Source organism: Gopherus flavomarginatus, chromosome 4 (genome assembly GCF_025201925.1).
Source record: "Gopherus flavomarginatus isolate rGopFla2 chromosome 4, rGopFla2.mat.asm, whole genome shotgun sequence".
NCBI classification, from domain to species: Eukaryota; Metazoa; Chordata; order Testudines; family Testudinidae; genus Gopherus; species Gopherus flavomarginatus.
Genome location: NC_066620.1, coordinates 23,345,081 through 23,359,732, shown reverse-complemented (window position 1 = coordinate 23,359,732; position 14,652 = coordinate 23,345,081). Strand labels below are relative to the sequence as shown.

The window sequence follows — 14,652 nt, the reverse complement described above, 5'->3', positions numbered from 1 at the left end:
CCAGCAGTCAGAGCTTTCTAGACAGTTTCGGATAGGGTCCAGCCACATGGATCTATACTGAAGCTACTCAAACTCCTGTTACAGTTGAATAGCTTGTCATTTTTCATTAAGATAGACACCTATCCAAGACTCTGCATACCCTAACATCATTACAAGATTAATGCTAGTGAGATTTTATTTATCATTTAAAAGAAACTCAGCCATCCAGGCACTTACAGAATCTCTTTCATTCATTATGGGAAGCATACCCTCAGCCCTCCCTGGAAAAAAAATAAATACAAAACACTTTACAGATGGCTTTTGCAGAATGTCCACATGGTCACCAAATTCTGTTATTTCAGACAAGTTAGGGAGCAGTTCAAGAGTCTTGAGCATACAAAGAGAACATGCTGGCAGCTCTACTCTCTTAAGCAGGTGATCCAACTAAGGTGTCCTTACTGATTGCAGCTGTGGCAATATGATACAGGGAAAGGATGCCATTGAGGGCTTTATCGGTTTGACATACCAGCGTATAATCCAGACCAGTGGGGTCTGTGTCACCCATGCATTACAGTGCCTTGCTGAAGTAGCTCCCATCTGGGCTGGTCACAAACAGCTTTCCAGCATGCAAACCACACCTTGAGTGTCTCTGTGTAACTGCAGCCTGCCAGCCACACTTGGGTTACACTCCGGCTCTCACTAGCCTTGGCTATATATCAGTCCCTAGTCCCAGATGTCCCCCAGAAATACATGTCCTGTTACTGCCCAGCCCTCTCCTAGACGGTTCAAATATTTTAAGTTCGTTATTTCTTTCAAGGAATAATATGCCAGTTTAAATTGAAGTGTCTGAATAACTATTTGAGATAAACACATTGGATTAGATAAAACAGTAAAACAAGTTGTTTAACTACAAAGAGATTTTAAGGGAGTACAAATAATGAGGTATTAAAGTCAGAAATGGTTACAAGAAAAATAACCACATGCTCCAGCAGATTACTGACCAAACTCTCAGGTCAGGACTCCTCCCTTAAGTGCAATGAATCCTTCCTTTGTCTCTTCAGATGCAGTGAATGTGATGGGCCAGGGGAGAAAGAGAACGGTCCCATGGGGTGTTCCTCCTTTTTATAGTTTCAGTACCCCTCTTGAAAAAATGTTTCCAACCGAGACTTAGGAGACAAAAGGTCCATTTGGAAGGATGTCCCCTGCTGGCTTTTTCTTAGTTGTTTTAGCTTCCTTTGTCCTCACTTCCTGCTTGGTGACTCTGTTTACTGCTTAAATGCAATTAAGCAAAGCACACACTCCTTTGTTTAGGACAGACCTGTTTGCCAACTTCAGTTTGGGCAGGGCTGTGCGGTTTGGAACATGTTAATAACATAGAGGAGAATCTTATAACTTCACATGTAGTGTTCCCACAAGTTTTACCAGGACAATACTGACCAGTAAATTATGAGTTTAAGTGATACCTTATGAAGCATACTTTGTACAAAGATTATTGCAGTAGACTATAGGGTGAATACAGGGGTGTATTCTGTCACAATCGGTCATAACCAACAACTTAAGCGCTCCCTAGAGATCCATAGGCAGCCAGTGCAGAGGCCAGAGCACTGGTGTCATGTGCTCCCAGCAAGGTGCCCCATTCTCAATAAGTGAGCAGCTGTATTCTCCACCAGCTGTAGTCTCTGAATAGTTAAGGGAGAGCACATTTCAGTAGACTAATCTTGAGGTAACAAGCATGGATAACAGTGGCACTGTTTGCAACTAAACGATCACACTCTTACCCAGATGCAGCTGTTGGTAAAATGATTGGGTTACTGCTGTAAAGACAGGAAGGGATCTAAAGTCACCCCTAACTTGAAATCCCTAGTAACTAATGGTGGAGGTACATGCTCAAAGGAACTGATATTGTATCTGCCATCTCCAGCTGCTTGCTTCACACCACCCTCACCTCAATCCTGTCTGGGCTGAGCTTCAGCCAGCTTGTTCTCATTTATACACTGGCTGAGGCACTGAACCACCTTGTCCAAGTCAGAGACAGGCATACAGTGTCATCAGCTGACTGAGAATACTGCACTCCATGCCTCCTTACTCTTATTGTTACCCTTGTCCTTCCTTTTCCTTCCATCTCTATCATCTTAGAATGGATACTTGGGATAGAAGCCATGTCTATTTGCTTTCTATACTTCTGGGCATCAGATAAATATTTTTAGCTCTCCCAGATCTACCTGGGATGCTAGGGTTATGGCTGAATAGCCCAAGCATAATCAGAGGTCCTATCTGATAGATTTAAGGTAATATACTACTTTTTTTTTTTTTGACATGCACCAAACTTCGTTTAGGTGGGGAGAGAAAACAGGTGTGGGGTGAAATTTTTCAGAAATTAAGTCGCATTTGAAAAGTGGATTGGGCACGTGGGAGCTGAACTCCTAGTGAATTTCAGAGAGAGACTAAGCATCCGATTTTAAAAAGAAGATAATTATCTTTGAAAAAAATCACACTATGTGCCTATCTGCATCTTTCGGTACCTAACTACCTTTCAAAAACTGGATCGTAGGCACTTTTGAAAATTATACTTGTAAATTTTTTGGAATTAGACCTGCAATAGTTAGAGGTTTTGTGTTTCAGCTCTTGCTTGGTGGCTGATGAAGTAGCTCTCCTATAATCCACATTGGTACAATACTCTCCTTTATTATTTCTTTGTGTAATTCCCATTCTTTAACTACTTAATCGACACCACCAAAAGGAAGCAACTCCTATATCCAGGATGAACTGCTGTGGAGAGGACCACATGTGACTATTACTACTGCAGAATTGTTTAGTGTGCCAGAAGTGCTGAAGGGCAGCACGTGGCCTACAGGCTGTGTTTTGGCTATATTTACCTTAAAAGTTACAAATGCCAAAACCAGACATCGTTTTGACATTTAGAGTGGGTAGAAGACTGGAAAAAAATTGCATGAACTCCTGAATATAGCTCCCAGTCTAAGTTCTCTCTAAGCTGTGTGGCTGCGCAGCAGCCTATCAAGGGCTATGTTGGGGAGATAATCTCCCCTAGTTCTGGAGCTAACGTGGCAGGGAGAGAGGCTCTCCCCCAGCCCTGGAGCTTCTGCAGCCAGGGAGAGGGACCGCTCACCCCCAGCCCAGCATGCTTAGTACTGTATTTAAACACTTTTCTTTCTGAATTGTTGAATGTTTTCATTCTATCACGTTATTAACTCTGTGTTAACAGGCTGATTTACCAAAGCCTACACCAAAACAGTGTAAGCAAAAAGAAAACAAGCTGAATGATAAAGAACATAATCGTCTGAGAAAAGCTGGTATTCAGGTAACACAGAGACAGTTACAAGAACAGGAGAAACCAGTTGGATTGAACAAGATGTGTCAGCCTAATGAACCACTGCTGGTGAGATTTTTGACATTACGGTAGAACATACATGATATATGTGAAACCCTGGAAAAAAGTTCTTCTTTAATAGTTCTGGGTTTCTACTGAAAAATTGACACAATAGATATTAGTCACAGTAACACTAGAATTTGGTATATGCTTAGACGCCATTGGATATCATTATTCCAAAAATATAAGTTTCCATTCCCAGTAAAGGTTAAGTGTATATATAATAATAATATATAATAAAAAATAATATTCCATAAAAATGCCTTTCAGTAACGTAGTAGCTAATGACAGCATAACAGTAGCACCAGTCTTGTCCTATTTGTAGGGAAGATTTGACAACTATTTTTTATATACTTTTAGTATCCTCTGACTTTCTTTTTAAAGTTTGCCTTTGTTTGTATTCCTAGTACTGTATTTAAGCACTTTTCTTTCTGAATTGTTGAATGCTTTCATTCTATCACGTTATTAACTCTGTGTTAACAGGCTGATTTACCAAAGCCTGCACCAAAACAGTGTAAACAAAAAGAAAACAAGCTGGATGATGAACATAATCGTCTGAGAAAAGCTGGTATTCAGGTAACACAGAGACAGTTACAAGAACAGGAGAAACCAGTTGGATTGAACAAGATGTGTCAGCCTAATGAACGACTGCTGGTGAGATTTTTGACATTACGGTAGAACATACATGATATATGTGAAACCCTGAAAAAAGTTCTGCTTTAATAGTTCTGGGTTTCTTTCTACTGAAAGATTGGCACAATAGATGTGTGCAAACAGCAGGCTCGATATTAGTCATGGTAACACCAGAATTTGGTATATGCTTAGACGCCATTGGTTAACATTATTCCAAAAATATAATGAAGTTCAAAAAATGTTCTGTCATTGTGCATTAGGTGCAAAAATAGTGCTGCACTTCCAGTAGTACCTTTGACATCAGCTCTACAGTCACAGGTGTTAAGAATGGTACCCATGACAACGCTGTTGTGTAGTGGTTGTCATTAAACATTTGCAAGTCAATAATAGTTTCCTCTTCTATTTACAGCAGGGAAACTGCTCTGATAGCACTGTTTGGTAATAGCTGGGTCTTCAGTAACTGCATTTAATATTAACCAATAATAAGATCTTGGTTTCAGGCCTTGAAGAGTCAGTATTTAATTGATCAAAGCTCAATAGCATTAGCTACTCTATTATATAAAAGGTTTGAATGCCCTCATTACCTTCAACTTGTATACTTTGTATGCCAAAGTGGATCTGTACTGCTCAGCGTCACACTTCTAGAGTGCAAAGAATCATTCTGTAAAGGCTTCAGTCCTATTTGTGAGTAAGAATATTTCAGAACAGAAGGCATCTTAGGGGGGAAAAAAAACCCTCTCCCCCCCCTCCCCTTTGGTTTTAAGTTAATTTAACAATAACTATTTACTCAGTTTGTGCCCTTCTTACTGGATAAGAAAATCACTCATTTATGAAGCACCAGAACGAGACTTTAAAAGCAGCTTTATTAAAAAATCTTTGCTTCAAGCAGTCTGCTGCATGGACACTCCAGTCAGTACAAGGCATCAAAGTGAAGAAGAAACAGCAAAACTGCCCCAGGGTTTCTGTCAGGCAAGTGGTGAGCAGAACAATTCGGATAGAGGGCCACAGCTAACAGGAAAAGGGTTAGACTAAAAAAAGGCTCCTGAGTCCTGCCAAAACAGCCCTGAGTTTTTTACATCACCTTCCCTGTTAAGGAGGGAATGCAGAGAAGGAGTTGGAAGTAGCAATTAAGATGCTATTTTTATGCAGAAATTCTGTTTTGGATGCTAGACTATAAATAGCCAATTGGACCATCCCCAACCTGCTTCCCTCCAAATCCCTCCTCTCCCACAGATCCTCAACCCCCTGTGTACCTGCCTCTTACCTGAAAACAGCAGGTTTTGGTTCTCCACCCAGGTAGTCTATCACCTGGGTTGTGAATGATAGAGACTGGTCCCTGACATTGATCATGTGTATTAGTGGAAACTGCCACTGACAGCGGTGCCATCTTTACTGTAAATCATGTTGTGGTGAAGGAGTATGGGGATTTGTGCTCCTTTTTCCCCTGTTTTGTGGTGATACCAGAAGCTGCACCTAGCTGGAAGGCAAGGGTACATTTAGTACAGCTGGAGGGGAGGAGTTGTGGAATGTGTGTTCCTGGGTGACTGAAAGAAGCAACAAGCAACAGAAGCAGCAACCCGTGAGAAGGATCAGGTATCAAGAACAATAATGGTCTAAACAAGCCTTTTGCATAATATTTGGTTGCCATTAGTATTTTTGAGTTATTTTTCCCTAGGAGGAAAAAGTAATTGGGAAATACGTCTGTTTATCTGGCTATCCCACTATAGTTGTTCCTTAGTACTCACAACACATTATCACTAACAAGACAATCGAGTTAAATATGGATGTCAGCATGTTAAAACATTCAGATGCAGAATTAAGGGGAGGGAAGTTGGAGAAAGAATATACAAAATGAAGCCATGGGAATATGTTTGGATGGTACGCTTCCTGCAAATTCCTTTTATTTAACTGATTTGGAAAGTTGGTATAGGAGAGAAATATTGAGATTACAGAAGTGACTTTGGGTGTATTTGAGAGAGAGAGGTTGTGATGTACAAAATTGGGAAGGATATTTCAGGCATAGATAAAAAGAAACAAAGGTTGCATGGGCCAAGCAAAAGAATTTTGGAAAGGCAAGATTTTATATACCTTTATTCTAGTCTAGGCACAGCCATGATGATGAGGAAGCTGAATATGATGAAGAGTCAGAGAACAGACTTAGTATATGACATGGTTATAACAGCAGGAAAGGAAGATGAGATTGATGTGGCATTTTGAATGGACTGGAAGATGGAAGTCGGGTTTGACAGATCAAAGGAATTTGCAAGAGTCTAGTCATCAGCTTATTAAGGCAAGAGAAGAGTTGTATTTATGGAGAGAAAGTGACATATACTGGAAAACACTGAAGTTGTTACAGAATTCAGTAGCAGCCTAATTGTGAGAGGTGGAGTCATTTATGACACTGCAACCCCAAGGCTGGGATGTGGAATAAGTAGGGAGAGGTCTGTCTTTTGCCATTTAGATTTTTGGAGGCAATACATCAGGAAATTGCCATATCTCTATGCCACTGATCAGGGGTGGAAATAGAAGAATTGGGAATGGTATGTGTAATTTGGTAGCCGTGAATGCAGACATTACCTTAACCTCAGAAAAAGGAGGAAGAAAAAGGGAACAGCAACGAGAACCCTGCATTTCACCAACAGTGGAGGGAAGTAGAACAGTTGAAGGAGACTATAGTGGTAGGGGGTATAAAAGGATGGTGTGGTCAGCAGTGTAACAGACTATTAAATGAGGATGGAGAAGAGATGCAAGAAAGGTGTCATAAGTCACTTGGAAAATAGTGAACAGATTGGAGAAGAGTCAAGGAGAGTGAACTGACAGGAAAACCAGAGTTCAGAGCTTGCTCAAGGACTTGGAAGTGAAATGCTGGAGAGGCAGAAGGGCTTTTGGGGTACAGAAAACAGTGGTATGTGTGAAGGCAGAGAGAAAAAACACCAGCTGAGGAAGGAAGAGCAAGAGAGAAGGCATAAAGGCAAATGACAGAGGATCAGAGTAGATCACCTGTATTGGAGACCATAGAGAAAAACAATTCATGAGGTAGTTCTTATCTTTTTGTGGTGAAAACTGGACTGAGATGAAGTGTCAAAGAACGACTTCTGTATCTAATTAGGAAGGAGAATCAGTTGGCAAGCCAAATGGTAGATAATTCAGGGTCCATGTTGACTTTCTCCACCCAAAGGACTACAATGCCTGGATAGAGGATAAGTGGGATGGATTTAGCAAAAGAAACTAGTGTGGATGAGAGTGGGATGGAATATGGAAACTATAATCCGAACAGGCATCAGGAAAAAGAGGAGGAAATTCTAAGTCAGTAGAGGATATTTATGGACAGGAGTTTGCAGAAGAAACGTGGGATGGAAAGGTAGCAACATTAAAGGAAGAGATGATTGTCAAAAGAAACTTCAGGACTGAAATACAAGAAACACAACTGTGCGTTGAAGAAAGTTTTGCGATAAGGGTTGTGGGTGCAGGAGTCAGTTCGGAGGTCAAGATCAAAGCAGCCATAAAGTTGATGCTTCTGGAAATTAAAAACCACTTACACCTTTGAGGAATCATGACAAGTTTTGCTGTACTGTGGAAATATAAAATGAAATCTAAATAAACAGGAACAGCACATTTGACAATCAGATGTTTAGAATGTGTATATAATAGCTTTATTAGCAAGAATATTGTAAATGTTACAGATTTTCACAATTTTGAGGACAAAGATGAAGGTATTAGAGCCCTTTAGATGTTGCTTTTAAAAATGGAATTCTAAATATTTTTTTGCAAAGCATTTAGTCTACATGTTATAAAACCAAACCCCACATTAATTTGTAGATATGAACACTGCTGTTCATTTATAAAGCTTTAAATGCTAGCTGCATCTGACAGAATGTTCACAAAATCTGGAGGGGTTAAATCTCTACTTCTAGTAGCTCAGCAAATGTTACTAGCAAATCTTGCTAAAAGCTTGTCAGAATTTGTTCTTTCACTGTAGTTCTTTGACATTTGCATATAAGTTTCCTGCAGAAAGCAATGTAACAGAATATTTTCATCTTTGTTCTTCTGATTCAAATTTCCACTCTGTTTAATGCTGAAAACATTTAATTTTTTTTCTCTCTTGCAGGAAAACACCGTAAGACAACTACACAGGCACTATCTCCAAACAGTTTTCTGTGAAGTTAAAAAGAAACCACATGAAAACAGCATTACATATTCCTCAGTATCTTTGCAAGAACCCAGTAGAGGTTTTACTTCTCCTTCTGTGTCCAGTATTTTTAAGCTTGCATTTACTGAAGAGAGGTACCGATACACCATGACCATACTTGTACTTCTGATATTAATATTCCTTGTGTTGTATTTTCTTTGATGTCAGCATTTAAGATGTCTTGAGTTTATGTGCAGTGTCATTCACCCAGAGCTGTACAAGTTATTTTTTCAAAGTTTCTTCATAGACATTTTCACCGAGATTGGCTTGAAAAAGATTTGTAAAGTAACATAATGTAAGTAGATACCCTTTAACCTCTACAATGTACAAGGCTACATGTGTGTTACACTATTTTTATTTGGTCGTTTCTATTCTGAACATTAGACATGCTTCCAAGAACGAGTCCTTTCATAGAGTAATACTAAAAATTGTAGAAGAATTAAATCTCCTGTGTCTTTGATGATAAAGGGCTCTGGTATATGTTTGATATATAGACATTGTTACATCTTACTTTTACTCTTGCTTCAACAAATAGTTTTAAATACTTGTGCATGTAATTAGTAATTCCATGCTATAATTTTTACAGTGGAATAAAATATAAAATCCACAAGTGTTTATCAAATTAACATTAACTGTCTGCTGCTCTTATTTTTTTCCACTTTCCTAAGCTCCATTACTGTACTTTATTCAATTTTACATTCCCATTAGCCTTCCTAAAAGATTTCCTTACCTTGTTACAATATGGACATTCACCAAAGATGACATTAAAACTTTGTCTGCTAGAAGGAAGACCTTGTAACCACTGCAAGATAAGATAATGAAAACTTAATATTTATTTTATGCCCAATTTAGGAATGAGTCTAAAGTTCTTATAAACAGTGCTCTTCACCATAGTAGCTGATAAATCCCTGATTTGTAGTGTTTTCACACTGGATTAGGAGCATGCAATTTCGCTGGATTAGTTTTCTGTACAATCTACCTATAATGATTAACTGGTTTCACTTACTGAAAGTACTCTAAAGTGATCCTCTCTGACTTCCCTCACACTCCCTTCTGAGGTTTTCAGAGCAGTATTATTAAATTGTTCTACTTCTGTAGTACCTAGAAGCGCCTGCCTGGATTAAGTATCAGAGGGGTAGCCATGTTAATCTGGATCTGTAAAAGCAGCAAAGAATCCTGTGGCACCTTAAAGACTAACAGACGTTTTGAAGCATGAGCTTTCGTGGGTGAATACCCACTTCGTCAGATGCATGTCAGATGTCACCCACGTATTCACCCACGTATTCACCCACGAAAGCTCATGCTCCAAAACATCTGTTAGTCTATAAGGTGCCACAGGATTCTTTGCTGCTGTCTGGATTAGACTTTTGCCTGTACACACACAGTAAGGCAGGTTCCTTGCCCCCCAAGAGCGTACAAGACATAAGTGAGTTGTCATAAACAGATAAGTAAGAGTTAATAGAACAGAAGTACTTCATATCTCTTTTGCCTGCAAAGGGTTAACAAGATCAGTGAGCCTGGCTGTCACCTGACCAGAGGACTAATAAGGGGACAGGATACTTTCAGATCTTGAGGGAGGGAAGTTTTTGTGTGTGCTGTTAGTGTTTGGTAGTTGTTCTCTCTGGGTTCTGAGAGTGACTAGACGTGCAACCAGGTTTCTCTCCAATCTCCCTGATACAGGTTCTTAAAGATTCAAAATAGTAAGTACTAGGTGATAAGGCGAGTTAGGCTTATGTTTGTTTTCTTTATTTGCAAATGTGTATTTGGCTGGAAGGAGTTCAAATTTGTATTTTGCTGAAAGGATTTTACTTTGTACTTGTATACTTAGGCTGGGAGGGTATTCCCAGTGTCTACTGCTGAAAGACCCTGTAACATATTCCATCTTAAATTTACAAAGATAATCTTTACTGTTTTTTCTTTCTTTAATTAAAAGCTTTTCTTGTTTAAGAACCTCATTGTTTTTTTATTCTGGTGAGACCCCAGGGGACTGGGGAATTGGTGGGGAGAAAGGAGGGAAGGGGGAGAGAAAGATTAATTTCTCTCAGTGTTAGGATTACTTTCTCTCTCAGGGAAAGTCTGGGAGGGGAATTGAGAAGGAGGGGGGAAGGTGAATTTTCCTCTCTGTTTAAGATTCAAGGAGTTTGAATCACAGTGATCTTCCAGGGTAACCAAGGGAGGGAAAGCCTGGGAGAGGCAACGGTGGGGGAAAGGGTTTACTTTCCTTGTGTAAGATCCAGAGGGTCTGGGTCTTGGGGGTCCCCGGGCAAGGTTTTGGGGGGACCAGAGTGTACCAGGCACTGGAATTCCTGGTTGGTGGCAGCGCTACAGGTTCTAAGCTGGTAATTAAGCTTAGAGGAATTCATGCTGGTACCCCATCTTTTGGACGCTAAGGTTCAGAGTGGGGATTTATACCATGACATGAGTGATGGGAGAGAACACTAGGGAAGCAGCAATAAGAACATGTAATTAAGAAGGCTTAGTGGTTCTGCTTCATTGCTGATAAAGTTCTCTCTCACCAGTCCTTTACCCGTCACCTAACTAGCTATTTTTACTGCTTGCATAATATTCTCATACAGAAGCCCATATCTGGGATCCATGAATTGGAGCCAAGTGGATATGTTACATTAATAAAAAATTTACCTCAAACAAGCAAGCCTGATGGAAAGGTTGTCCACATCGGGAATCACCACACACCTGGTCTGGAATAGCACCATCAAGTCGGTAAGCATAACAGATACCACAGTCCATAGTGAAGTCCTTAAAAATACAAGAAGTATTTCAGACAAGTTAGGTTTTTTGTACATTAATATATCTCAGGGTGGAAATGAGGAAGAAATAAAGTACACTGCTTTCTAATTATTGTGTATTTCTTCCTTTAAAGGTCTGTTTCATCTGTTCCAAGACTGGAACTAGTTCTATTTACAGTCAATATATATGATCCTCTTCTCCCCACCCCACACCCTGTCATGTTGTTGTACAAGCATCCATCATCTTTGTCTGTCCAAACCAAAATTAAGGTCCACCTGCGTACCATCTTTGATGCAATCCATCTATTGCTTCCTCAGGATCTCTTTCCTACCATATTCTCCATGCTATCTTCACCAGTTCCTCTTTGTTCATCCTCTGTATGTGTCCAAACCAGCAAAGTTGCGCTTCCTGGATTTTGTCAGTCACATCACAAACTGACTTCCATCTTAATGCTTTCATTTCACTATCTGTCCCTTTGGGTAATCCTTTATTGTACAAAGACATCTTATTTCAAACACCTGTAGTTACTGACCTTGACTCTCTAACACCCAGGCTTCTGTACTATATCACACTGTGAAGTGCGTCACGCTGTCTGGAGTGGCTAACAACAGAGTGCCTACTTCAGTGAAGACTATCAGAAAACAAGGGATGATACTCCAAACTGGTGCTATGTTCTATAATTAAATTTCACCATGCCAGCAACAAATGTGAATGCCTGGATCACTGTACCAGTCTTACCATGGAATCTCCTTAGAGTCTCCAGCCAGTCTTGCCACCCAGACAAACTGGATTTTGCGATAATGGTCATTTAAACCCAAAATCACAGCACATCAGGTTTCACTTACCCCATATCAATTGGTATTCCAGATCTTATGCCAAAGACAACACTGGCAGCCATATCTATAGTAAACTAACTAAAGGTTTATTAGCAAAGAAATAAGAGTTATTGAGAGGTTAAAGCAGGTAAAAATATTAACAGGTGAATCACAATTTGTAGTAGTAATCCAATAAACTGCCAGCTTCACAGAAGTTTTTCAGGTACCCAGATTGTCTCTGGGAAACTCCGCTTTGCATCTGGTATACTTTCTTGCAAGAGTCATAGAATCATAGAAGATTAGGGTTGGATGAGACCTCAGGAGGTCATCTAGTCCAACCCCTTGCTCAAACTAGAACCAACCCCAACTAAATCATCCCAGCCAGGGCTTTGTCAAGCTAGGCCTTAATAATCTCTAAGGATGGAGGTTCTACCACTGCACTAGGTAAGCCATTCCAGTGCTTCACCCTCCTAGTGAAATAGTTTTTCCTAATATCCAACCTAGACCTCCTCCACTGCAACTTGAGACCATTGTTCCTTATTCTGTCATCTGCCACCACTGAGAACAGTCTAGCTCCATCCTTTTTGGAAACCCCTTTCAGAGTAGTTGAAGGCTGCTATCAAATCCCCCCTCACTCTTCTCCTCTGCAGACTCAATAAGCCAACTTTCCTCAGCATCTCCTTATAAGTCATGTGCTCCAGGCCCCTAATCATTTTCATTGCGCCCAAAACTGGACACAATACTCCAGATATGGCCTCACCAGTGCTAAATAGAGGGGAATAATCACTTCCCTCAATCTGCTGGCAGTGCTCCTACTAATGCAGCCCAATAGGCTGTTAGCCTTCTTGGTTACAAGGGCACACTGTTGACTCAGATCCAGATTCTCATCCACTGTAATCCCCAGGTCCTTTTCTGCAGAACTGTCGCTTAGCCAGTCAGTCCGCAGCCTGTAGCAATGCACAGGATTCTTCCATCCTAAATGCAGTACTCTGCACTTGTCCCTGTTGGACCTCATCAGATTTTTTTTGGCCCAATCCTCCAATTTGTCTAGGTCACTCTGGACCCTATCCCTACCCTCCAGCGTATCTACCTCTCCCCCGAGCTTAGTGTCATCCACCAACTTGCTGAGGGTGCAATCCATCCCATCATCCTGATCACCTTCCTCTCCTCCAAGTGCTTCAAAATGGAATCCTTGAAGACCTTCTTCATGATTTGTCTGGGGACTGAGGTGAGGCTAAACAGTTCAAAACTGAAGGATTTTTCTGAGAATCCATATTTATATTTTTCTTGTGACAGAAAGCAAGTTGACAGTCTTTCTACCCACATGGGCTTTTCCTTTGTCAGTGAGTGAGGAATGCACTTAGCCTTTTGATGTCTGACCATCATACATAATGGCCACTTGCTTTGAAATAAGCATTTTCTGTTGAAGTCCTTTATTAGCATTTCACAAGATTTCTTTGATGGGTTATTTAGTTACAGGGTTATGCACAATGTAAATGTTTGCTATTACATTATAACAGAAACTGATAAGTGAAAACAATACAAGTAACATTCCACTAGTTTTCATGAAGATTAAATTCCTGAATACACCCTTACATTTATACTAATTTTGATCTATACTAATACACAGGTGAATACATTCTAGCCCACTGGTCTGCCAGCGTTACAAGGTGCACCATTGTTCTATATAATTGGGCTTTCAGTCTCAGTGGCATACACTTCTGACATGCAACACCTGGGATGTTATTCCTCACACTTCTAGCACTCAAATCTAGCTTTTGGCTCATGTTCAAACACAGCCTTCTGTAATCTAGCTATTCAGGTAATTGAACCAGTCAGTTTGATTTAGTTGTACTCTATTCATCTCTATACCCAGTGTAGCCTGATTTAGGGTGTGTTAATAATATTAATTTGGATAGTATGGGTTTTAGGCTTGCCACTGTGTTTGATTAGAAGATAAATGTTTTTGTCCCGAATTAGGATTCACAGAATTTACAAAGGACCCTCGGGCATGTGACAGGAAGCTCACCTTGAGACAGATACAGCCATAAAGACTTATTAAAATTAATAAAACAGTAATTAAATGGTAAAAGAATCAGTTACAAAGTTACAGTTGTATTACTGCTATTTAAGAGATACATATGGTAATACAGTATTATATGCTACAAAGCTTTGGTTAATATACTTACACCCTTTCTCGATAACCTGGTGGTAAGACACAGGACCTCACCTCTGGCAGTTTTTCAGTTCTTGAGTGAGAAGTGCAGAGAGCTTAGAGGAAGCTAATGCTAAGAACTATTGAAGCTAACTTGGGAGTTTACTTAACTAAAGTTAAAATTAAAACCTAATAAAACTAAGAACAAAAGTTTAGGGAAATCAGACTTAGCCTAGTCCCCTTAGAACTTAAAGTTTGAAAAGAAAATGAGTATGGCCTACTAACAGTTAGTAGTTGTCATGGATAGATAGTATATGCTAGTGAGGTGGGTCACCTCTTTTATAGGGCAGAAGTGCCAGAAATCCTCTCTCCTGTGCCAAATTTCATTTCTCACCCACAGAAATGTTAGGGTACACTTACCCCATAGACGAGTATGTTTGTGTGTACTGATGACATGAACATACACACAAGTTTCCTTATGGTGTACCTGTTAAGTCTGTGGGTACAAAATTGAAAAAAACCCTATTCCATTCTTCCATTGTCTGTTGCTTTAGATAAGAGGTATTAGACATATGTGTGGGTGCTTATCTATTTAGGTAATAGGTCTTAATATGTAGGTTAACTTTGCTATCTGGGTAAAAGGTTGTAATATAGATATACTAACTTTGCCTTAGCTTAGCATACAGGTTTTGGCCTGTAGGTCCCTTGCATTATAGCCTAACTCAGGGGTAGGCAACCTATGGCA

At 39.9% G+C, this 14,652-nt stretch overlaps 2 protein-coding genes across 3 annotated transcripts in view; one reads left to right on the top strand and one right to left on the bottom strand.

Moving 5' to 3' along the window:
• The window catches only part of VRK2 (VRK serine/threonine kinase 2), a 71,620-nt gene extending 62,805 nt beyond the window's left edge, over window positions 1–8,815 (top strand). The window contains exons 12-14 of one of the 2 annotated variants that reach the window (XM_050952160.1): window positions 3,203–3,376; window positions 3,851–4,021; window positions 8,109–8,815. In XM_050952160.1, the coding sequence (XP_050808117.1) occupies window positions 3,203–3,376; window positions 3,851–4,021; window positions 8,109–8,351 (588 nt within the window). In that variant the 3' untranslated portion in view covers window positions 8,352–8,815. The remainder of the gene's footprint in view (window positions 1–3,202; window positions 3,377–3,850; window positions 4,022–8,108) is intronic. The other variant, XM_050952159.1, reaches the window with a different exon arrangement.
• The window catches only part of FANCL (FA complementation group L), a 72,624-nt gene continuing 66,330 nt past the window's right edge, over window positions 8,359–14,652 (bottom strand). The window contains exons 12-14 of the mRNA XM_050952204.1: window positions 10,830–10,946; window positions 8,920–8,991; window positions 8,359–8,455 (exon numbers count right to left, since the gene is read on the bottom strand). Coding sequence (XP_050808161.1) covers window positions 8,420–8,455; window positions 8,920–8,991; window positions 10,830–10,946 — 225 coding nt within the window. The 3' untranslated portion in view covers window positions 8,359–8,419. The remainder of the gene's footprint in view (window positions 8,456–8,919; window positions 8,992–10,829; window positions 10,947–14,652) is intronic.